This window comes from Ostrinia nubilalis, chromosome 27 (genome assembly GCF_963855985.1).
Source record: "Ostrinia nubilalis chromosome 27, ilOstNubi1.1, whole genome shotgun sequence".
Classification (NCBI taxonomy): domain Eukaryota; kingdom Metazoa; phylum Arthropoda; class Insecta; order Lepidoptera; family Crambidae; genus Ostrinia; species Ostrinia nubilalis.
Window position 1 is genome coordinate 3,337,217 of NC_087114.1, and position 24,909 is coordinate 3,362,125.

Sequence of the window (24,909 nt, forward strand, 5' to 3'; positions counted from 1 at the left end):
TTTTTACTTGATATACCAGTTGTATACAAAGTCGTGTTCGTATCCACTATTTAAAGTCACTATCGCTTATGTGGTTACTGTAATAGCATAGCTTCCTTTCTAGGCTAAAATTATGTTCATATTGGTACTTAATTTTGGCATAAGGAGCCTTTTTTCGGCCTATTCGCGGTCTTATAAAATCGCCCGGCTTGAGAATTCAACATAGCAATGTGGATTTAGTTCAAAATTGTCGTCTAATGTGTATTTTTATATTATTATACATACATTGTAAAAAATATTATATTATTATAAATTATATGTATTTTGGGCGTCTCATATTTTAACTCATAGTTCTCGCCCAATGCCTTTGAAAAACGGCAGCGATGTAAACAATATATACAATATTGCAATATACATATATATTTATTAGTACATTATATTTTTTCCAAAATGTATTAATTCAGGGTACGTATTTTTGAAACATTCTAATCGAATCTTGTTTTTTTACACTCTAAAAATACATTTGGTTTCATAATAGTAGTTCTAACAAAGTCATTGGTATATCATAATTTATATTAGAAACTGAAACACAAGTGGGTTTGAGTACTCATTGCATTGTATTTTTATTTAGCAAATCGTATGCGAACTGGGCGAATTTATGTTTCAAAAATACGCCCCCAAGGCTGCTATGGGTTACTTAATTTGCAATCATTTGGTGCTTGTATATATTTTTTTACGTTAGATGTAAAAATGTATATTTTGAGCTCTATATTAAGCTAAAAAACATGCTTATTATATATAAATTAAAGCTAAGAACTATATTATATTAAAAAACTGCCACAGGTTTTTTATATGTTTCAGAAAATTTAAATAATATCATATATGCATTCAGTCTACCACAATATAATAATACCTCAATTGGTTTGAGCTTTCAAAGAAAAAGAAATTCGTATTTTTGTAGGTTGGTTGACCTACTACTAATTACTATTTGCTACACGTATACCTAAATATTTACACAATCAAACTATATTAAACGTGTGACGTTTCTTTTTTCACACAAATCATTTAATAAGCAAAAATCTTTTATAAATAGTGTTTTATAAATACTTCATTATTATTGAGTGCCAAGCATATATCACTTATTAAAACTATCACATATGTTATATTTAAGGTACCTAATGTAATGTCATTTTATAGTTGTGTATACACTTTTTACCTGTGTATACAAACTTTTCTTCTTGAATTAAAAAATATAAAAATTCATTCTCAATGTTGTTTCGGCCTAAAATGTGAAAGTTTACTAATGTTAAGAAATATTTATATAAATATGCTTTAAATTCTTACGATTAGGCACCTATATACAAAAAAAGAAAAAAGGTTTGTGAATGTTTATTTCACTATATTTAATCTCTAATTACACTATGCAACACCAAAAAAATCACTGATACCCCGAGTGATGATTCGTATTAGGTATACTTAGTAAACAACAGAAAACAAATTCATAACTTTGTATCACGTCCCAAAACATAAATAATAGAAATCTTACTTTATTTACGTTCCGCAACATTTGGTTGAGGGTAGTATCATTGATGTGTACAAAAGTCATCAGAACATTTAGATTACTCATTAATCTACAAAATGCCGCGTGTTTGTGTTAATTCTCCTGACTTATTTTGTTACGTTTGTGGTCAATTTACTCCTAAAAGGCAATCACAAATCACCAGATTTTCATGAAAAAATTTACAGGATGCTGGATGCGTATCACAAACTAGGATGCAATATGTCATTGAAAATTCATTTCTTACACTCCCATTTAAGTTTCTTTCTGGATAACATGGGTTCAGTAAGTGATGAACACGGAGAAAGATTTCATCAAGAAATAGCAGAGTATGAGAAGCGTTACCAAGGTAGATGGGAGCCAGCGATGCTTGCAGATTACTGTTGGAGCCTCCAGAGGGATACTGACACTACCGACCATAAGAGGAAAGCCAATCGATCAAAAAAAAAATTATTTTTTAATGTAGAATAACAATCTATGTCCATATTTTTTTTCGTGGGAGAGCCACGCTTCGGCATGAATGGGCCGGCTCGACCGGAGTGATACCACGGCCTCACAAAAAACCGGCGTGAAGCAGCGCTTGCGCTGTGTTTCGCCGAGTGAGTGAGGATACCGGAGGCCCAATTGGGGGGGAATGGGATTTAAAAGGTTGGCAGCGCACTTGTGACTTCACTGATGTTGCGGGTGTACATGGGCGACGGCAATTGCTTACCATCAGGTGATCCGTCTGCTCGTTTGCCTCCTATCACATAAAAAAAAAAAATATTTCGTACAATTTTAAATAAAATCAATAAATGCGTTTCACTAATAAACTTGATGTGATACAACAATTTTATTTCAATATTTCAAACAGTATTAAGGTGGTAAATCATAATTACATACTGTGAACCCAGTGAATTTTGCTTTTTTTAAATTTGTTGCATAGTGTTATATGCGAGTATCGTAAATCGTACATCACTAACAATAATGACTATACTATTATATACCCTAATCAAAAATATGTATATTTATGACATTCCATCTCATTTATTATTATATTAAGAAATATTTTTAATAAAATATTAGTCTCGAGTACCTATTCGCATAAAAGAATCAAATGCATTTATGTTATAATTTCGTTGCATAGTTTTTTTCTTGGTTGGACAAAGTCTAAAGCAAATAATTTACATAAAAACAACAGTGAACTGCTCTTTTTTTCGCATAAATGCGTCGAATAACCATTAATTAATATTTTCACTAAATGGCTTGGCGGTTGTTGACTAGTTGATTTTAAAAATACATTACCACGTCAGCTTTAACTCTTATTTAAACTTAGTTACGTATATAAATCACGGACCTGCTAAAATGTTCAATTTATTGTATAAGTGTACATAAAAATATTATAATTTAGGCTTGCTCAAAAAGATAAAAAATATAAAAAAAATATATATACACACACAGGGTCTTTATCGAAATAATGTTCCTTGAGTTAGTCTTTTCAAAGCCAATTTTGTATGTTCACCGGTTTAATTGGACCGTTTTCTTTAAACATAATAGTGTATTTTTATACGTAGATTTGTTGTTAGTGTCTTTTGTAATACTTTATACATGCAGAGCTAAAGAGTTGTATACAAAATGAGAAAAAAATCATAACTTTTTTTGTCTCAAAATTGTTTTTGTACATAGTGTAAATAATATTATAACTATTAAATCTTATATTAGTGGTGCCATTGTTGTTACCATTATACTGTAGAAACGAATAAAAAAAATATATAAATGTTAACGTTAGTGTTTATTTTTTGATACATTTTCTGAATGTACGATTGTACTTAAAAAAACTTAATAATTACTTTAGTAAAAATGTAGTGTTGTTATTTTTATGTTGTACACTACAAGTTTAAAACATTATGAGATGCTATTACGTTAAAATTCACGACTTTATTTAGTAATTAAAAGTAAATAATTGCAATTTATTGTCAATCTATAATTTGTTTTTAAAATATAAAAAATAATGTATTAACTTGTAGATCAATATTGTACATTTTATTGCATTAAGTTTGAGATTATTGTTACGAATTTCATATTATTTAAGTTAGAATAATTTAAATCGTATAATATTTTTAAATTGGAAAACTTCGGAATTATGTTTTTTATTTAAGATTTTTTTATTAAATTGATGATGATTTCGTACTTAGTTTGACTTTGTTTTATTACATATAAATTGTATTCTAGATCCATTTTATCGTATACACATGTGCTACAAAAAGGTTTTACAGTATCAAACGGCGGCGGTTGGTTTATAAATTGTGTTTTTCAATGAACGGTGATTTTTTCTTGTCTTCTATAACCAATTTTAAAAGAAATTGCTCATAGAAACTGGTATTTGATGTGTGTTAGTTACATAGAAACACAAGGTAATAGGCCGATTATTTCAGTCTTACTTTCGATAATCAAGTCATATTGAATTGTAGTTCTATGTAATTTGAATCTGGGGAAAAAAAGATGTATACTCTTGTTCAGTTGTATATATTTTCTGTATACATCTTTTGTATTCGAACTCATTTTTTGCATGTCAATAATGTTGCTTCTGACACACTAGTTTTGTGAGTCCGAGCACTGTTTTTTTTTTCACATTTATTTTGGCTGTTATGTTGAAGTTTGCAATGTTCGTTTTAATTTTGATTTTCTTTTCAACGTTGTTTTTATTTATAAACTGCTTGTGTATTGTTAAATAGAAAAATAGCCAGTATTTAACATATTTAATGTCAAAAGCTTTTAAATTTGAATTTACATTAGCAAATATTGACTGGTCAAAGACAATCAATCCTTAATTACAAGGTAATGTGACTTACCTATTCTTTTTTTTATAATTCAAAATCAAAACACAAGCAGTTTAATTCTCTTCACTGATGTTTCCTTTATTTTAAATGTATTTCTCAATGTCTTATTGTGTACTTGAATGTAACAGCTAAATATAAGCTTGCGCGCAGCTGTGTACATCGTGACCTGTGGGGCTCAGTCGTTCCGAACAACACTAACTGGAACTAAACGGGACGCACATTATGCTGGGTCTTTCTTGCTTAAAAAATACCCTGGTGGCGGGTGGGAAAATTTGCTATTCCGATCGCAAAAAAGGTTTTTTTTTCCAAAAAAAAAAAAAATGTATACATTTGATCAAAATATTGTTCAGTTGTATACTGCCATGATCAGTCGTGTGTAGACTGATAACACTTTTTTACTAATTAAAATTATTAGTTTTGAACTAAATACCGATCAGAGTAGCAAAATACATTTAACGCGCGGCGGTGGTACTCGAAAAAACGTTTGTATTTCCATCTCATTCGAACGCATAAAATTTTTCGTATCACCAATGATTTTTGTTGAAATAGTTATGAGATTTTTGGTAACACTTTCAAGCGATTGGAAGCGTTTCTACGAAATCTCATTGACATGTTGACTCAAATTCGTTGGTGATAATATTGCCTAAAAGTGCTATCATTAATCGTTGTCAAATTAACTGGTTTATCATTAGTGTAGAATATTTCGGCAACACAGTACAGTTTTTTCAGTCAGAAAGTATGCTATTTATTACATTATATTGCAACAAAATTCATATGGATAGTTTTTGTTTTAAAATTTGACAACGTTTAACGCTGACCGTAACGATCATCGAACCCCCGCCACGCAAGCCCTGGCAGCCTCATAGGAACGACGACACACTGCGCGTCTGACCGTCGCTCGCTTTTCAGGTGGTCGAGCCAACGGAGAAGTGACGTCATGACGACAACAGCGGCGGTAATAGCGTCTCGTGTGTCGACGTTCCTCCGGATCTTACGGACCTCACTAGCATAGTGTAATAACGGTTTTTTTCCACTTGTTATTTTTTTGTTTTTTATTCCCCCCATCTAGTCCGGTTTTGGCTCTAATCGACGGCCGTGTGTATAATTGGATGTATATATTTTAGATATAGATGTCGCTGATTTTATTAATATTAAATTATCACGTTAGGTGTGCAATAAATCGGTTTAATGTACGGTTCGCTGGATGTCGTAAGCAATAAAAATTTTAGTAATTAATGGATTTAAAATTATAAATGTATGTTAAGCGCTTTCGACTGAGAATTATAGTGCAATGCATTTATGTGGAAAATTGAGTGCAAATCGGTGTGCATTAGCTGAAGCCTTGTATAGGCATATCAACGTGTGCACGTGCATAATAGTGCACGGAATAGGTTGACAACAACTAAAACAGTGATTTCAAACCGTGTATCCTAGTTGAGAACAAGCTAAAATTCTAAAAAACAATATATTTTATAATATAGATAGATACAGATAATAATGTAACACTGCCTACAAAAGTTATTATGATATTGAAGAATATAAAGTAATTATAAAATAATATTATATTAAGTTTTAAGTTCTCTGTGTAATTGTCAACCTCTCCATTGCACCTTGTAGAGATAGAAATGTAGTAACGCTAAATTCAACTGAAAAAACCAAGTCATCGATCATGTCAAAATTATTTAACCTAAATTATATAACAGCCTTAATGATGACTTGGTTAATATTTGGCGTATACAAAAGCGATGTGTCGAAATGACCCTAAGTGGGAACACGCCGGATTGATACAAAGCTGATGTTAGCTTATAAATATTAGAGCCAAAACCGGACTATGGTTGTGTGAAATCGCGGAGGCAAGGTGCAGGACGCTAGCTACTTAACAAAAGGCTACCGACGCCCTACCCTAAGGGCACACGCTTGACCAATTTAAAACCTAGACATATACACATGATCAAGCGATTTTTTCTGACACTGATCAATTGTATACACACGATCAGTTTGACAAAACCATGCTGTTCAATTGGTCGAGTTATTTTATATTTTTTAACTTGGTCAAGCGTGAGTGTTCCCTTTTAAGCGCTTGTCTAATAATGTATATATCAATGATATATTTAATTCACTATGACCACACGTAGGATGTTTCTTGCAAGTTATTGGTCATTGAACATAATTGAACTGTCATACGGGTCAAATAAAAAAAAAATCGATATAGTTTCCTGTAACATCTTTAAGTTAGTTGTAAGAAGTTTTCATTTAGTTTTTTTAAATATATAAATTTGTTCAATGTCAACCGCTGCAAGGGACAGTCTTTAGTTGATTTTTATGTTTTTGGATCGAAACCAAATGAGAGAATAGCATTAAAATAGTATGTTAAGCTATGTTCTGCATTTTATTTACTTCACGAGTACTTTTTTAAATTCTTCTATAATAAATAACTAAAAATATACTAATTCCTATACAAAACTTAACACTATTAAATAATATAAATATTTACACACAATCTTCCTTGTAAAAAATATCCAATTCCAGATCCATTAAAATTTAGGTAAAATAAATTAAGAAAACAGTATTTTTAGATCAAAATAGATAGACAAAACTGAACAACGAAGAATATATCATTGGTATATTTCCTTCACAGGCGGTGGACCAACAATGTGTAAACAAAAAAAAAACTTAAATAGGTAAAAAATTAAAAATACCGTTATTGGTTCACCCCCTACTTCAAGACTTGATGTGGTGAGATTGTTTTTAAGTAATTAATGTAAGTTAATATTCAGCATAGATTTGTTAGTTATTTCGTCACCTGTCTTTGCTGGCTAGCCTCACTGGCTTAATTTAGATAGCATTTTGTTTCAATTAAATGAGTAAAAGCTTGAGACCTCGTCAATATTATGGTTGAATTTGAATTCTGCAAAAAATGACTTATAATAACTTAATTGGTGAAAATGTATCCATTTTGACCAATTTCAATGTGGTCCTTTTTTGCAAAATTCAGCCGAATGTAGATTAAGAATTACGAAAAACTAAGTTTCTATAAAGTTATGTGTTAAGACAGTTATTTTTGTACGTTAAAATAAATCTTATCTATTTGATAAAACCGATTTAGTTTTTATTAGTGAAATTGACAAGACAATTGTTGAAGCGCTATGCTTCGAGGATGGACGGAAACAAAAAAAACTTAGTAGTAGCAGAAGTGATTTCATTTTTAACACACGATTAAGAAATACTTTTAATTTAGATGTAGCTTTTCGTTATAATACAAGTCTGTTATGTTCATTATAAGATAGCGTAGGGTGTATATATTTTGTATAAATGAAGGGATATGGTTATTGCATTCGTCCGCTAGCGTTCAAAGCACCGATACATCTGAAATGGAATAAGCGCTCGGTTTCGTCATTTGCAGCATAAAATGTGTTCTATTTTCACTATCAATACGTTCTATAATTGCGTGTACGGATTTGAAATTTCTAACGTTTCATGCTGCAAGTGACGCGTAAAGACAGGGGCTTTATTGAAAATTATAGAAGCCATTTTAGAATTCCGCCGCCGAACAAATATTATAAACTTAGTCAATGTATTTATTGAAGAAACTTTGTATAATAACTATTGATGCTGATAGACGGCCACGTTTCTTAATGAGAAAAAAAAATGTGATATAATGTTTCGACTCAGGTATGTAACGGTTGTAAACTAATGTTGTTGTATATGTGTATACGTAATATTTAATTTCGGAGATAAGCTAAATGCATACAAATAAATCGACTTAACCTAAGTTTCTCATCTCTTAATACATTTGATTCAGCTTTAAAATCACATGATTAAAGTACGTGGTTTTCCGGGCAATGTAACGAATTAACAAATATTTAGGTATTGTAGGAGACATTAAAAAAAAAGCGATAGAGATGTATTTGCAATACTTTAATTAACCTCAAACGTTGTATTTGCCTGAAGCCTACCGGACAAATCGGCGAGTAAAAGTTTGATCAAATTATTATTAGAAGAGAAACCAGGTTCAGCATTGCACGATATCCATTTACAAAGCTTCAAAACCAAGCTTACTAAAATAAGCGATATTGCAATGTTGTCGTCAGAAAACCTACAATTTTATCCACTAGATAGTCTAGTTACTGACGAAAACAAATCCAATGCAATAATGTAGTTAGGAAAATTTATAAAATGTTAGATAATAGTGATTTTAAGACAAGTTTTTAGTGCTACAGAAATTATAAAAGCGAGTTATTCTAAACGTTTCGCTACTGTGGATAAAATTGTGGTAGACAAAAATAGATCACGCCAATGGGTTCTAGCAGATGGAAATGGAAAATCAAATGGCTAAACTAGTCTATATTACATTAATATGTATCGACCTTTTAGTCAAATAATACACCTTTCGAATTTCTATGTGCAGAATACGCGATCTTTTTCCTAAATAATAGCCTTTTGCACTGTTCTAGTATATCTCCTTGTTTATCTAGACGATGTTGTGGTTGTTAGGCGCGGCATGGGTGAACTCTTGGTTCCAACTTTAGTTGAATGTCCAACGTTAAATATAACAATTTATTCGTAGTTTTTATATTCTTTGCATTTCCTATTTAGTGGTTAATCGATTTAGACGTGAGAAATTTATAAAATGAACTTTTTGTGTGACTTGATAAAGATCATTATGGTATTATACATTATTGGATTTAAAACTGTAAATTATTTAGTGCTTTTGTTTCTATACTTTTTTGTGTAAGAACTTTATTTTTAAGGATTTAGTCAAATAATAGTTTTTAAGTCATATTTTCGTAATTTAAAGTTCAAAAATTTAAAAAAGTTTCTTAGTTTACGTTACTTATTAGGAATACTTGAATCGGATTTGGCACCATTGAGTTCGCCCATATGTTAGTCCAATGGATAGCTGGTATATGCGTAGACTGACATAATGCTTTCAACTATCAATATTAACAACTATTTTGACATAAATTAAATACGTTTAAAAATTGTTGTTAATGAATAGAGTATTCTTGATAAGGTTAAATTGAAGAAATGTCCGTAAATACACACTGCCCTGTATGAATATACCGCTTTTGGCTTTAACCATTATGTGGTCTAATAAAATACAATGTTTTAGACCTTAAGAAAAGGCGTTAAGGTTCAAATTAATATGGAAATCGTATAATTATAAAGGTTACTTGGGCAAGTATATCGTGTCTTAAATGTTCGTCTAGCATATTCTAAGCTATCGATAGTTTATGCGTCTGTTTATGAATTTACTTAGAGGGTTTTTCACTATAAAAATAAAAATTTAAATATTTATATAAAAAAAAATTCGTGTTCGTTTTGCCTCATAATCACTAGCTTCTATCGGTTCTCGTGAGATATTTATGTTGTTTCAATTCAAATTAAGTACATGGTTTAGGGGGCTATAATTTGAGATTGAATTGTGCTTTAATAAATCTTTAGATAGACGGGTAATAGAATATATTGATAATATTTGACGTACATCTGTGGTATTTTGTTGGTCGAGGAGCAAAAAAACTAGTTCTTAATGTATTTTTTTGCAATTTATTTTGGTCATTAAACTAACGACATAAAGTTGTTTTACTAAGGACCAACATGAGTACCACAGATGTTCGTGAAGTCAAACAACAAAAACGTTGTCAATTGTTGAGAGAGAATATTTTATATTAGTAGTTTTCTTAATCACTCAAACAATAATGTAGCACTTTTTGGTCTCAAATTATATAAAAATTGACATCTAGTTAGTCGTGTTTCGTGTTCTTTAAATTTACCTGTTGACTTTCAATCTATTGAGAAAGACTCGATTTAGGGTTGATTGAGAAATTATCCTTTCTATCTAAAAGGCATTACTTTATCTAAACGAAAGAAAGAACTATCACCGAAACATTATTTTTTATTTGATCGTTTGGAGTGTAATCAACAAAATATTTTACTGTAGTTTTCAAAAGATAATAAACATCGATCTTATATAAACAATTTGTCGTTAATTTTTACTTGTTTACAAGAACTAGATCAAAAATAATGTCTGCTAAGGGAAATAGGTATTATCTAGTGGATTCAGATTCTTATGTATTTTTCTCTCCTTGTAAAAAAAAAGAAAATTGATGAATTTTAAGATGTCTTGCGTTGTCGTTGATCTTTATTGACGTGAATACAAAGAAAAAAATTACAAAATATGTACCTTATGTTTTCGTTTCGGGCGTTTTTCTGTTTTTGTATGGTCGATGTGTATTATTTCTTGACAGCTACTATAGTATGTATTATATTGTATTGAAATATCAAGCTTGTGCTCTCATTGTATTGTAACATTGGCATATGAAAGACTGATTAATAAATATATTAAGAACAATATAATATTGTGTTGTTATTCTGTTGAATTTATTTTTTATGTGTACACCAGACTGGTCAATTGTGACTGCAAAAACCGCTCTTATTTCGTCGCAGATAAGGGTGATGTTGAGTCGCAATTGGTACTTTCAGTGTCAAATAATTTGTGATACCCAAAGTAGTCAAAAAGTTCGCAACACGTCTTTGTTACAATTGGAATAAGGTTGTGTTATCAATTTTTTGGCCACTTTGTGTGTAAACTATTTGACGCTGACTGTATGCAGTTTTGTGTCATTTTTTTCCTTCACCTAATAAAAAAGGTATGTTGTTTTTTCCCCTTTTTTGAGTTGTGCCATTTTCGACACGGCTCTTATAAATTTTTTTCTCTCTTGTTGGTGCAAGAATTTTTTTCCTTTACAATATTTTGTATGAAATTGCAAATAAAGTCCCAAGTCGGTCTTTCATTAGTCAATTACAAGAGACCAATAATACACAATACTCGAAAGTACCCTCATTTTCTATGTAGACCGAGCGGTCTTTCCCCTTAAGAAAAATCTTAGCATAAGCGAATCTGTCCCTGATTCTTTAGTTGATAAGGCACTTAATGACTTGTTTTTCTTAAAGATAAGTGCTTGAAGCTCTGAGAATGGGAGGGCAAGCTTGATATTTTAAAACATGAATTTTAATACTGTAGAAGTAATGAATTTGTAAAATAACCTACATTAAAAAAACGTATTTACACTTCAAACTATACAACAAATAAGCTAAATGCGAGATGTCATTAGAACTCATACTGCATTTACTTATCTGTTTAAACTCTTGAAGATCTTGCTAAGGTAGCTAGCTAAACTAATAGGTAGCTCTCAATTTGACCGCGCCTTTAGACTAAGCTCTAATAAAAGGGGATATTTCACAACCACTACCGCAAATCGAGTCATTTATCTTCTACATTCTACATCTTCTTTCTCTTCTTTACACATCTTTTCGTTTCATTTTTACTGACAAGACCAAAATTAGTCTTAGGGCCGTATTACTAAACAAGCCTCAAATTTTGTTTCAATTTTAAGCATACAGGGTGGAATTTTGTAATGCCACCTGGAGGAAAAGTACTCTTAATACTGTAGATAGAAAATTTTACTGAAAGAAAACATTCCTTTATTTTCGAAAAGAAAGACAACTGCATTCAAAGATTTTCGAAAATTTTTCGAAAATTCTCTACCATATCATACAATTTCCTGTAGATACTGTACCTAATTAAAATAATTTAAGATTTCATGGTTTTCTTTTCATTTGATTTATCAAGTTTGTTAGAGAGATTTCATCCTTATACTTAACCCTAAGACCCTTTTCACACGTCCCGGTTGCCGGCTAACCGGCGCCGGGTATCCGGTGGTGAAGTGTATGGGCATGGTGCGTAGCTTTCACATGTTCCGGCGTAATTAATCCGGCATGCCCATACACTTCACGACCGGGTACCCGGCGCCGGTTAGCCGGCAACCTCGACGTGTGAAAAGGGCCTAACGATCGATGCAAAAAAATACAGGGTGTAATTTTTAACAGATTTTAGTTGGTTCGAATCCCGGGTGTGGAAAGCAAATTATTGGAAATCTTTGAATGCAGTTCTATTTCTTTTTAAAAATAAAGGAATGTTTTCCTTGAGAAAAAAATTCTATCTACAATAAATGTACTATAAATGGCTAAGCAGATACATAATTTAAGGTCCCATTATTTGTATTGTATTGCTGTTGGTTTTCCGAATAAAATAAATAAAAATATTAAGAGTACTTTCCCTCCAGGTGGCATTACAAAATTCCACCCTGTATATCGAGTTAATTGACTATAGTTTAACACTTCAATATTTGACCCATCACTAATCTTTTAGATTGCTCGAGTGTAGTTTGGTAATATTACCTCGGAAAAGAGATCGTTCCATCCACGAAGACGCGACCATTCTTCCGCTAATGTTTGACGCTCGGATTGCTCGGATCAAACTCCCCGCACCCCGCGCTTCTCTCGACCAAAAATTGGAGGGGCGCGACTTCGTGGATTGATCCATAGCTTTTAAATGGGATCATCTAGGTATATCAGCGAATATAGCAGCCGTGTGGTCTTATGTTATTAGCCTGTAGACGTTACATAAATGCGTATCTTATAAGTTAAAATCCATAAAATTCCAAAAAATTTAAAGCTATCCAAGAATGCGTTTAACGAGCACTTTCACACGTCCCAAAAATATTATTGACTACCACTGCTTCGGGACAGTAATATGGCCCAGTGCTGAGGAGAGGCAGCGCAAAAAAATCGGTCAATGACGGCAATCGTTTTTAGCGGTCACCAGTTGGCGCCACTGTAGAATAAGTCTAGTGGCGCAGACCACTGATTATTGGCTGGCCGATAGTTGGGTCGGGCTGTTAAATCAGTATGGAGATGTATGAAAGTGCGCAAATTACACCGATTTGTTATCGGCCGATTCTTCATACAAATTAGAATCGGGCCTAAGGCCTCAGCCTCGAACTTAGCGGGCAGCGGGGCGGGAGCGGCGGCGGCGCTGGAGCGGGGCGGGCAACGCAGACCCGTTCTCGAAACAAGCGGGCAGCTCGCGCGGCGCTTTAGCGGCGAAGTGTTGTGTTCGGGGTTGTGTTGTCGAGATATTTGTTTTTATTCGCAAACGAAATGTCTGAACAAAGGCGACAATTTTATTTCGATTCAAATTTATTCCTAACGCTCGATTTATTGTGGGCAAAAGAAGGAGTGCGCTGCCCGCTCGTTGCCCGCTCCCTCGCCGCTGCCCGCTGCCGCCCCGCTGCCGCGCCGCTGTTTTCGAGAACCGGTCTATTTGATTTTACGCATAAGATCCTGCCGCTCCCGCGCCGCCGCCGCCGCCGCCCCGCTGCCCGCTAAGTTCGAGGCTGAGGCCTAACTATTGGCCAACTAAAAGTCGATGGTCTGCGCCTAGACTAAGACAGAAGTCGCTCGCTAGTGGCTAACATAGTGGCGCACTGGCGCCCAACTAGCAAACTGAAGCGGTAGGAAGACTTTAACTACACTGGCCTAATTCACATATTTACAGAGGGCCTAGTGTGAGTTTATATCAAACGCGCTCACTAGTAAGCGCGTCAAAAAATGACATTAAATGTATGACGGATTGTACAGCGCCCCTAGCGGGAAACGTTTAGAAACTAAAATTTTCATACATCGTTTGATGTAAACTCACACTGTACTAAGGGCCTTTCATTTGCCAGTAATGGTACCAACTCTTGAGTACAAAAACGACAGCCCTTGTTGAGATACGCCTTAATGTAACATCAGTGACGAAATATATCGCGAGTAACTCCTTTAAGACAGTGTAATGTTTGCTCATATCATTAATTTTTAGTCGCACGTTTAGAGGAAGTGAAATTATTCGTATTTAAGTGATGGCAGACGATGACCTATCCTTGTCGCTCTTCAACGGTTAGAGTAGGACAGCGTTACAGAACTGTCAAGTTAACACCAATTTTTAATACGAACTATTTTTAAATTTATATTTATAATTAAACTTACTTGAAGCTGCGAATATGTTTCAATAGGTATTTAAGTGGTTAACATTTTTTTCATTGGACGTCATCAGCGATTTTTTCTAGCCATTAGCATTTAATTAAAACTACCCTCAGTCTTGGTTAATTATTAAAAAAAACTTAAGAAAATTTGGATTCATCGATATCGTCTCTAGATAATGGATGTTATTCAAACTATATTTATTTTGAATTAACAACAGCCTGTTAACCCTATATCCAATATAGTGAATATTTTTGTTATTAGGAACCTTAATAACCTACATAAAATTCAAAATGTGGCAATAATTCACCAAATTTCGCCATTAATTGCCAACATTATCTTTTATTTTTACTATCATAAATAATAAACATCCGTATTCTTAGTTGATCCTAAAATTAATGCAAGCCAAGTTGTTTCTTATTTAAGTGATAATACACAAATTGTCTTGCGCTAAATCTTTGCTAGATTTGTTAGGATTGACTTAAGAATACAGGTTTTTAGTAGGAACTGTACAAAATTGCCCCCCTTTAATAGGATTCACATTATAACCGCTAGAGGGCGCTACGAAATCACTCAAAATTGTTCGAACGTTTTCCCAAAGAAGTACTTTCTGATTTTATTTTTTTAGAAAAACGAGGGAGGGATGTCGACGATTGTAAATATAGTTTTTGTAAGAATAAAGGCATTCTTTCCGGATATTTGAGTTTCATTCACAAATTCCTTGTTCCTTTCCTTATTAAGACAAGATCATCATCATTTCACCCACAGGACGTCCACTGCTGAACTGGCTGCCTCCTGCCTCCCCCAATGACTTCCACATCGCACAAGACAAGATACAAATCCTAATTTTCGCTTCTTATTAGTTTTATAATGTTACACTAATTTTATAAATAGGAAATACATATTTACTGAATAGGCTCTGAAATTTTGAAAATTCTTTCACCATGAGAAACAGATCTGATGAACATAGGCGGTACAAAGTTCACCGGGTTAGCTAGTAATGAACTAAAGAATCCTATGAATTACTTATTTGAAACTTTCTCTAGGGACTGTTTACAATAAAACAGTTTTTCATGTAAAAATAAATTATATTTAAAACAGAACGTCAACGCATAGATTAAACAGGTATGGAATGAACTTTGCCAGAAAACAACATAAATACCTTAAAATTATATTTCTAGGAATGTTGATAAGCCGGGATAATAAAAAACATAGGTAAAATTTTTTTTTCAAGAAGTTGTTCTATCTGGCAACCCTATAATTTGGAAAAACATAGAGATGAAATCCAACTGTCATTTAAATTATTAATGTGCGTTCTTTTGCATGAAGTCAAAACTGGTTACCTACCCTCACTTTTCGTAGGGGTGGCGATTTGTATCAGCTATTATTAATATCCTCTGCATTCCTTAGTTTTTATTTTCCTGGCTTCTTTTACAAACAAAGAGCACTCTATATAAACGTAATAAGAAATTGATTTAACATTCTATCAATACAAAATAAATAACTACGAAATATTAACTAACATTGTTTTAGTTCAGTCATTTTAACTTTGGCACCTCTAGAAAATTATGCATGCCATTACAAACGACCAAAATACACAAAATAATATAAATAATTCTAAAATATATTTATTTGTTACTAATAAAATACAATATTTGGCTGAAATTAAATGTCCTAGTCTTAAAACGTATACATTGCTGCAAATCTATACAAAAATATTTTGTCTATTTTGTGCGTAAATGTAAGAATACCTAAACAAATATAAAGAAAGAAACATTTATTATTATGAACATCACTTAGTTAAGGACAAAGAAGGTATACGGAAAAAAGACAGAAATAGCACATAAATATTACAAGGAAATAAAAAAAGGACTTATCTACCTACTGCAATTCCAATATTATTCTATAATTCATCTACTTGTGTCATTGAAATGATCTTAAACCAACTGGACCGATTTTAATAAGATTTTTTGTGTGTCTGAGTGCTTAGATTTACAATTAAGCCCGGTAGATGGCGCTTCAAAAGATTTCCAGGCAAGACTACGTCTGTAGAGTGAGTATCTTCACAAGTAGGTAAGTACATATTTATTTTATACAACACATACACCACAGTCAAATAAAAATGTATAATTATGGTTTACTTATTTTATGTACTGTTCAATATTTACTAGCTACACAATAAATTCATGGTTTAATAATATGCATAATTTTCTAGATATTTTAGGGACTGATTTTAAAACTTTTTTTTGACAATATTTCACTATTAAAGTTGAATGGTACTTAAATATAGGGTCAATAAGGTTTATAATAATATGTCAAATATTATGACAAGTATGTCCGTCAAAAGTTTTCAAAACGCATTTTAAAACAGTCCCAACACTGACTTATATTTTACTTATAATGATATTACACTGGCAACATCGACGAATCGTTAAAATTTTATGATAAAAATTTGCTTGGTTTAAAAGATTGTAATAGATTTAGGCCGCCTATATTTTTATTTTATTAAGTAGGCAATATAATATTTTTTCATTCAGATTCTGTTATTACATAGTGCCTATAATATTAATTATCTTTTACATGAAGCGTTTAAAATAAGACATCGAAATCTCGCTCCGGATCAAGTTCGTTTCAACAAATTGTATTTTTTTTTTATTGAGATCTTTTAGTACATCTACGGCGCAACAGATGGCGCGTTAGTCTACTTTACGAACTCACGTCAAAGTTATCGATTCGTTGGCGAACGTCATTTAGTCTAGGCGCTTTTACGGACAGCGAATCAAACTTTTGCACCTTGAATAGTTGTAATATTTTTTCAATAGAATTTATCATTGATTTGATGTAACTATCAACTTAGAGATATTCTATACTTTAATAAGTTTTTTGAATTATCTTACATTATGCAGTAAAATAACGGTCAGTGATATAAATCCGTATTCTGTAGCCTCTGCAGTCTGCCGTGTGCTTCTTTATTTTTCTTACTTCTTCTTCTTCATCTGCTTGGCTTTTTTCTTTTCTTCCTTTTTGAGTTCTTTGTCTTTTATTGATTTGTAGAGTTTGTAGCCGAAGAAAACTGGAAGAAAGAGAGAAAAAAATCGTTTTAGACACCAAGACAAAATATTCAGAAATCACTGAGTGGACAACACCATTATTATTATATACTCTTAAATCATCATCATTTGAGCCAAATGACGAAGAATTTTTCCACTGCTGGAAAAAGGCCTCCCCCAATGATTTCCATAACGATCGATCCTATGCTGCCCGCATCCAGGTTCTTCCAGCGACCTTCAACAGATCGTCGGTCCACCTAGTGGGGGGCCTGCCCACGCTACGTCTTTCACCCTTCCCTTAAATATTGAACCTTATATTTAAAAAATCCATATTGTGGAGAAATCATCATCTTCGAAACTAAATGAATATAAGAATCTTGAATAATTAGTAATTATTCTATTTATAAGATAGGTAGGAAGAATAGTAAAATGATAAATTTCATCAAAGCATAATAAAACTATTATTTTAATCCCCGATTTCCTTATCACTAACATTGGCTTATCAAATCAAATTAAATCAAAATTAACGAGGATATCACACCTGGACCGATAAAGACGATGGAAAAACCTTTACAATTCTTTTAAGTTGTCTAAATTATGACTATTTTTGATTATTTGACATACGGTTGCTTTAGACATGTTTTTTAATATAATATTATGCCCGTTTTCACCATCAATCCCTAATTTTTAAGTGACTCCTATGAAAACAAAATTCCTGCTAAGTGTTACCATAGGGGTCACTTAAAAAATAGGAATTGATGGTGAAAATTGGCATTAGTCCCGTTAACCCTCAGATCTCGATTCGGCCATTTCGACATTGACACCATTGGGCTGTAATAAACGCCCGTATTCACAAACGATGCTTGCTTAAGTGAAGCAGAAAATCGAACGCACAGCGTTGAATAGAGCTCTGTGATTGGTTCGTCTGACACTGTGCGTCCAGGCGCACTGTGAGACCTCATAATAATATTTGTGAATACGGGCGAATGTCGTTTATGGTCTAAGCGATATTTTGCCTAACGTATGGGATTATTCTATGACTAAAGCCCGGTCTGTGAGCACGTAGAATTTTGTCCAATGACCCCAAGCTACCCATCCTTATCGCTCGCGCGTAATTATATTCCTGTCGCGCTCGCACACTCACTGCGGGCGCCCGTCGTACAATCGCGACAGCAATATAATTACGCGCGAGCGATAAGGATGGGTAGCTTGGGGTCATTGGACAAAATTCTACGTGTTCACACCCAGACTATATTAAAACTGTGAGACATACCAAATAACAAAACGAGTATCGCAACCACCACTCCGACCAAAAACAGCTGGAACACCACCGCCTCTTTGATAGCGTCTTCCAAACCATCCAGTTTTATCGCGCCCGGTTCTCTCATTTTCATCGCAATTTTATTCGCTAGTCCATCTTTGATTTGCTTCGTAAAGGTCACTTTATCTTCATCTGACATTTCGTTGAACTGCTGCAAAACTCCTTGAAGTTTTTCCCTGATAGTTTCAGATTCCTCGTCTTCTGGTGTGGTGGCCACCATTTTTTGGAGGACTGTCATAACATCCATGTCTTCTATGGACTCGCGGACTTTCTCGCTGATCACACCTCCGAAATTGATCACGTTTGGCTCGCCCATTTTCTATTTGAATAGTTTTTAGAGTAAATGTTAAGTGTTTGGTTAAAACAAAAGAAACGAGACTATAGGCGGGAAAAAGGCTGAATGATTTTTTTATAATTGAAAAAAAATATATCTGACCAAAACGGCTGAGTACTGAATAGTTTGAAACGCGGTTTTTTTAAAGCTTTTTTTTATTACAATGTAATGGGATAAAACAACAAAATATTAAGTAAGTACACACTAGCAACTGATTTCGGAAAGCCCACAGCTTACAAAAAAACCCAAACAACTGAATTAAAAAATTTAAACACCGTTCCATCCACGAGAAACTGGCCAGTTTCACGCACAACTTATTTTTTAAAATACATCTTTTTAACGAACAAAATACTTTTTTAAATGAAACGTGTGAAAACCCGATATTATGTGCCAGTATCGAATGCAGAACCACAACTGAGTCAAGTGCAGTTTTAAATTTAGAATGCATTAGAGCTAGAGATGCGTCAGATATATCTGCCGGTTTATTTAGTTACAGAGACGTTACATTGTTGTGTCTGGGGAAATACCTCTGCCTTCAAATGACTATATTGCTAAATGCTCTTTAATTGTAAAAGGTCATTTAGGATCTTCATTATTATTTCATTATCATCATTTCAGCCATAGGACTGAACTATGTCCACTGCTGAACATAGGCCTCCCACAATGATTTCCATAATGACCGGTTGGTATTATCTTTTATTTATTTATAAAGTAGCAAAAGAAACGTCTCCTCTTGAAGAAGAAATGATTTGTATTCTAAAACAGCATTTAAAACTATTCAGACTCGCGCCTATGATTGGTAAAATTTTTAAATGTACGCCCGTATTCATAAACTATGCTTGCTTAAGTGAAGCAGCAAAATGAACGCACAGCGTTGAATAGAGTTTACAATTTAAAACAAATAATAACCAATTATCAATTAATACGCTTACCGCACGTTATTAAGTCAACACCTTCGGAGATAAACTAAACTTATCAACAAATTATCGTAAATGCAACATAATATAAGTAGGCATTACGTGTCTCTTTGTATATGGAGATTACGTTGTTATTGTTTATGTTAGTTACTAATTATATTTGATTTGTGGTAATTATATTTGAATATGGTACAAAGGCGGACCCTCTAGACAAAATTACAGTTCACTTCGCTCGGGCTTTCTTGTACGAAAATACTTGGCTCCGAGTGAGCGTTGAATCTATCACAAACGTCACTTTGTAAAGGGCGCACTGCCCTCCCAAATATGGTAGCATTTGTGATTTCATAGCTATGGCGGTAAGAAATCTCCAGGCCATCTTAAATTACCGACAGTTCTTTCGGCTCAGGCTTTCCCTTAATCTAAGGGTTAATAAGCTTTAGTTTTGAAAAAAACACAGTTTTGTTTTGTTTTTAAAGGTATGAGAGAAGAATCTCCAATGGGATTATTGAATGTTCATTCTAATTTCCAAGGCTTCTGGGATAGCAACATAGCAAGTTGCACTGCACCTGATTGGGGTGGTTACTCATCCTCGTTTTGTATTTGTGTCAAAATATTGGCCTTCTTCTTCTTCGTCGCTACACTCTTACCAGAGTGGTCGTGGTCTTCACATCCGGTCCGGTGGTAAGCCTCACAATCCGTTGCCATTTCTCCCGCACCGCAGCCTTTCTTGTGCACTCGTGGAGTGGACCATTGAGTGCAGTTTTGACCTGGTCAATCCAGCGCATGGGCGATCTGCCGCGCGCTCTTGTGCCCTCAACCTTCCCCTGCACGACAAGTTGTTCAACAGAAGCGACGACTCCACGTACTATAAAAAAAACTGGCCAAATGGTTTTGGATTTGGTTGTAAAAGATTTCCGAGATTCTGAGAGAAGCCGCAGCCGATATTTTAGAAGGCGACCGACGCCACTGTCCATGACCACACGTATTCAACCCCACTTATCGCCCATCAAGAGCTGTTTACGTAATTTTTACGAACGTGTCGAACGCAGCTTGGTCGTTATGATAACGTTGACATAAGCTCCGCCAGATAGCGGCAAGGTATAGATATCGGTCAAGCAAGTAGATATTAAGAAATGGGAGGAAATTTTTAGTATTATCTTTTGTTGTCAACAAAATCACAGTTACAGCAAAGAAAACGATAAGTATTCAGTTATTTGACGCCTCTTTAGTGGATGAAACCTCACTGGAGCAGGTGACTTGAATGCAAATGTGTGATTGGTCAACTGGAAATTCCGTGAGTTAGTCCAATATTTTTTGGTAGATGCGTGTACAGTGACAGTGTCTAGATGTAGATCCTGGCTGTACAGGAGTTGCGCGGTGGGAACGACAGGCGGGAATAGTCCTTGTAGTGTCAATGGACAAAGTAGCAAAAGATAATCTACAGAAGAGAATAGCCAAGCAGGTCTTCGTTTTATCTCAAGATATCCAGTTTTGTGGTTGAGGATTCCGGGTGAATCTCGCTTCCACCTTCAGCCAGATTTTCGTTTTCCATCAGGTGAGATGCAGTCCAAAAGCTTCCTTTATGGGTAAAAAATCCCATTAGGTAATTTGAGAAGCCAAGAGTTTAGTTTTCCGTTATGGAAAAAAAAGGAATCAAATTTCGCTTAGGAAACCGCTACCTAAGATTGTGAAAGCACATGTATATGACCACAAAAATGTATGGACACTACGTAGGTATGTATATTACTCACATATAATAGAAAAGACGATCAGCGCCAGTCCAAGAGCCAATAGCACACCGGACCACCCGCCATATGCTGCAAACAACGGCATATTCCCACTCAGTAAAGCCCTTAGCTGTTCTTTCTCTGCTTCTCCTATGTTCTCGCTGTCCAGCATTTCTAGAAGCTTCTGCCTCGCCGCCATAACGTCTTCAGGGTCGAAGTCTTCCAACTCCATGTTTTCTAGGTCGATGTCGGCCATGATGGAGCGGTGTGGTCGGTGGTGCAAGCGATTGTGGAATGAGTGGGCGCGGGCGCATCGAGCGTTGTGTGGGTTAAGTTGTAGATTATGAGCGTTTTACGTAGTTTCTTTGGAGAGTGAATTCTTGTAAAGATGTTTCCTTCTTACTGACTCTTGTGAATGTCCTGGGACAAACTTGGTCTTCACTGGTTGGGTTTTTATTGGCGTTCAAGCTGTAGATCCTGGCTACACAGGAGTTGCAGCGGTGGGAACGAGAGGTGGGCATGACTTGTGAATGTGTTATAAAAATACTAGTGACTTTTTGCTTGATAAATGTAAGAAGGCTAAGATTAGTTTATTGTTTTCTTTTGATTAATATCTTCTAGCTTTTATAACAAAAATATTTATTTTTGTAGAGAGAGAGAATAAAAATAATTGTACAATATTCTCACATAAATAAACATAGACACTACATAACAATGTCAGCTAACTGACGTTTCTTTTCTATAAATTATACTCAAAAATCATAACAACATGATCTACCCACATCCTACATAAAAATTTGTCTGTAGGCCATCAATATTAATTAATAAATAAATCATCAGCTTACAACTTGGACCAAACAGCATTTTAATAAATTATTAAAAACAAATACAAGTGTTATTCGATTACGTACATTCACTATTTAAATAGCTGCTTATCACAGTCTTAGCAACGGAGTATGTATCAAAAATAATACAATGTTAATGGTTTTAATAATGATAATTGAACTACCTAAAGTTTGAAATTTTCTTTGACTATCGGTTCATATCCAACATAATATTATCGCGCACACTTTTAGTTATCTTAACTAATATTATTACCATGTATAAATACAGGGTGTCCCTGTAAGTGTGCACACAAAATGATTGATTCTGTAGCTCAAATGCAACAATTTTCCCCAAGAGAAAGGAAGTTCAAATGTTATAAATTACCTTTTCATATAATTGTCTTTAGCACATATCACCCAATTAGAATGGGGATATTTTTTTGAGAATTTCGAAATTGTTCCTGTAGGATAGTTGTTGCATTTGCATAGCAGAATCAATCCTTTTTGTTTGAGGCATACTTACAGGGACACACTGTATAATACCTACTTCAATTACCTCCATAGTTCCAGCAAAGAGGTTGATAGTAAAAAAAATATGAGCCAAAAGTTGAATCTCTACATTAGGTAGGTATTCTGATATTACCTCAAACCGTTTAATAAACAAAAAAAAGACAATAAGTATCAGGCCTTGCACAACCTCTTGTGGAAATCTGTTCTTGAGCAGTGGACGATATTTAGTTGAGAAGACTAACTAAACTAAACAATTGAAGCGATTTTAATAAAATTTGGTACGGAGTTAGCTGACACCCTGGATAACACACAGGCTACGTTTTACTGTGGGTAACACTGAGATGCACAGCTAGTGTTTTAATAAATAAAACAGGTGAATATGTACTTAATTCTAATAATTTTTCCAAATAACTGACTAATTAGGAATTTAGGATGAAAGATATCAAATACAATAAAAAAATTAAATGATCTTGCCCTTGTTTTTGTACCTTTTTATGAAATAAAAAAGATCTTATTGCTTTATTATTTCATAAAATTAAATCATTTTAAATAAGATGTTTATCGCATCAATTTTCTACCACTAAACTAAGCTGAACTTGCGATAAAAGCCGGTTAGTCCTGTTTATTTGTTCTGAAATGTAGGTAAGTAAATATTTTTTAAATTATTTTGTGCGCAACCCTCTAGATAGGTTTCTAATGTGTGTACTAACGACCTTACATTGGAAAAATATGTAAAAAATAACTAAACGAATTAATAAAAAGGTTTTTCCATCGAATTTATAAAACTTTCACCCGAAATTCGACAGATTTTACAAATCACTTCTGACTTGTAGTTTTTTACTGTATAATGTGGAATTTATATTAATTATGGTAAGAAGTAAATAATAAACATAATTTACCTGATAAACTGATGACAATGATGCCAGGAACGATGAAAACCGAGTTGGAAAATGCATGTTCAAGCGGGCCATCTTGACCACCACTGAGATCCACCATTTTTAGATAATACTGAGATATTTCCTCCTAATACTGAAACGGCACGACTTCTTCACTTAATTAGTGAAGATAATTCATAACAATTGTTGATTGTTAGCGAATATTCATCAAAATCGCTCAAAATAAAAGCGGCCCAAAGTATTGGTATTGACGACAACAATCGGTATGACAGTTGTAGTGAGGCGAAACGTTGTTAGCTTACCGGTTTTTTTGAACCGGAAAGTATCACTACCGTCACAAATTCACAATAGATAATAGCGCTGCGTCTTTCCGTTCTATACATAGCCAGAACGCAAGGGTGTGAAACTAATCGAGTATAGTTTGGAAATGACTTTATTAACTAAGCTCCTCCAAACTATACACGACCAGTACGCATATGCTGCGTACTGCTCGCGTATACTTTGTAGTGACTTAGGTCAATTATCTTACTCCAAAATATACATCGCCAGTACGCATACGGACTAATCATGTATGTATTGTAATAAGTGCGTGATTACAATTTATACGCGAGTAGTTGCATGCTAGTCATTTTGACTTATTGACCTCTCTTTCTATTACATATTACTTCATATCTGCGTGTCTACTTTAAATGTTGAATCATCTTTCGACACGTGTCATTGTTTTGATAAAGGATTTTTTGGTGTTTCTTATTCTGCCATAGAAAAGATATTTGTTTTGGGGCTGATATTTCACCAATTGTCGTAGGTATGGAAATATGTCAAAATGATTCTATTCTTGAGATAAAAGTTAATAAATAAAATAAATAGTAAATAAATATCCTTAGACATTTTACACTGCGCTTCTAGTCCCAAACTAAGCAAAGCTTGTACTATGGGTACTAGACAACGGATATAAACATACTTAAATACTTTTTTTGTAAATACATACTTATTATACATAGAAAACACCCAGTCCAATACAAACAAATATGTTCATGCACACAAATGTTTGTACTGTGCGGGAATCGAATCCGCTACCTCCGGAATAGTAGTCCGTTTCGAACCACT

The 24,909-nt window shown here is 33.8% G+C and overlaps 1 protein-coding gene and 2 long non-coding RNA genes across 4 annotated transcripts; 1 reads left to right on the forward strand and 2 right to left on the reverse strand.

Moving 5' to 3' along the window:
- Positions 1-7,173: 7,173 nt before the first annotated feature.
- Positions 7,174-12,291, reverse strand: LOC135084733 (uncharacterized). The gene is made up of 2 exons (XR_010259936.1): positions 12,204-12,291; positions 7,174-12,022 (listed from the first exon to the last, which is right to left on the reverse strand). It is a non-coding gene; the product is annotated as an uncharacterized LOC135084733 (long non-coding RNA).
- On the forward strand, positions 12,036-14,919 carry LOC135084732 (uncharacterized). Its single transcript, XR_010259935.1, has 2 exons — positions 12,036-13,179; positions 13,601-14,919. It is a non-coding gene; the product is annotated as an uncharacterized LOC135084732 (long non-coding RNA).
- Positions 14,920-15,290: 371 nt separating this feature from the next.
- Positions 15,291-21,878, reverse strand: LOC135084947 (uncharacterized). 2 transcript variants are annotated; one of them, XM_063979700.1, is made up of 3 exons: positions 19,861-19,962; positions 18,547-18,913; positions 15,291-17,296 (listed from the first exon to the last, which is right to left on the reverse strand). In XM_063979700.1, the coding sequence occupies exons 2-3, from the start codon at positions 18,908-18,910 to the stop codon at positions 17,202-17,204; spliced, it is 459 nt and encodes a 152-aa protein (XP_063835770.1). In that variant the 5' UTR covers positions 18,911-18,913; positions 19,861-19,962; the 3' UTR covers positions 15,291-17,201. The 2 variants fall into 2 exon arrangements, with proteins under 2 accessions (XP_063835770.1, XP_063835771.1); XM_063979701.1 differs by lacking the exons at positions 18,547-18,913; positions 19,861-19,962 and adding an exon at positions 21,597-21,878.
- Between the last annotated feature and the right edge of the window lie 3,031 nt (positions 21,879-24,909).

Bases quoted from the DNA above. Each gene is read 5' to 3' on its own strand.
- LOC135084947 (XM_063979700.1), bottom strand. From the start codon at position 18,910: ATGGGCGAGCCAAACGTGATCAATTTCGGAGGTGTGATCAGCGAGAAA. The intron at 17,297-18,546 runs GTATGTCTCACA...TCTTTCTTCCAG, and splicing joins GATACTCGTTTTGTTATTTG to TTTTCTTCGGCTACAAACTC.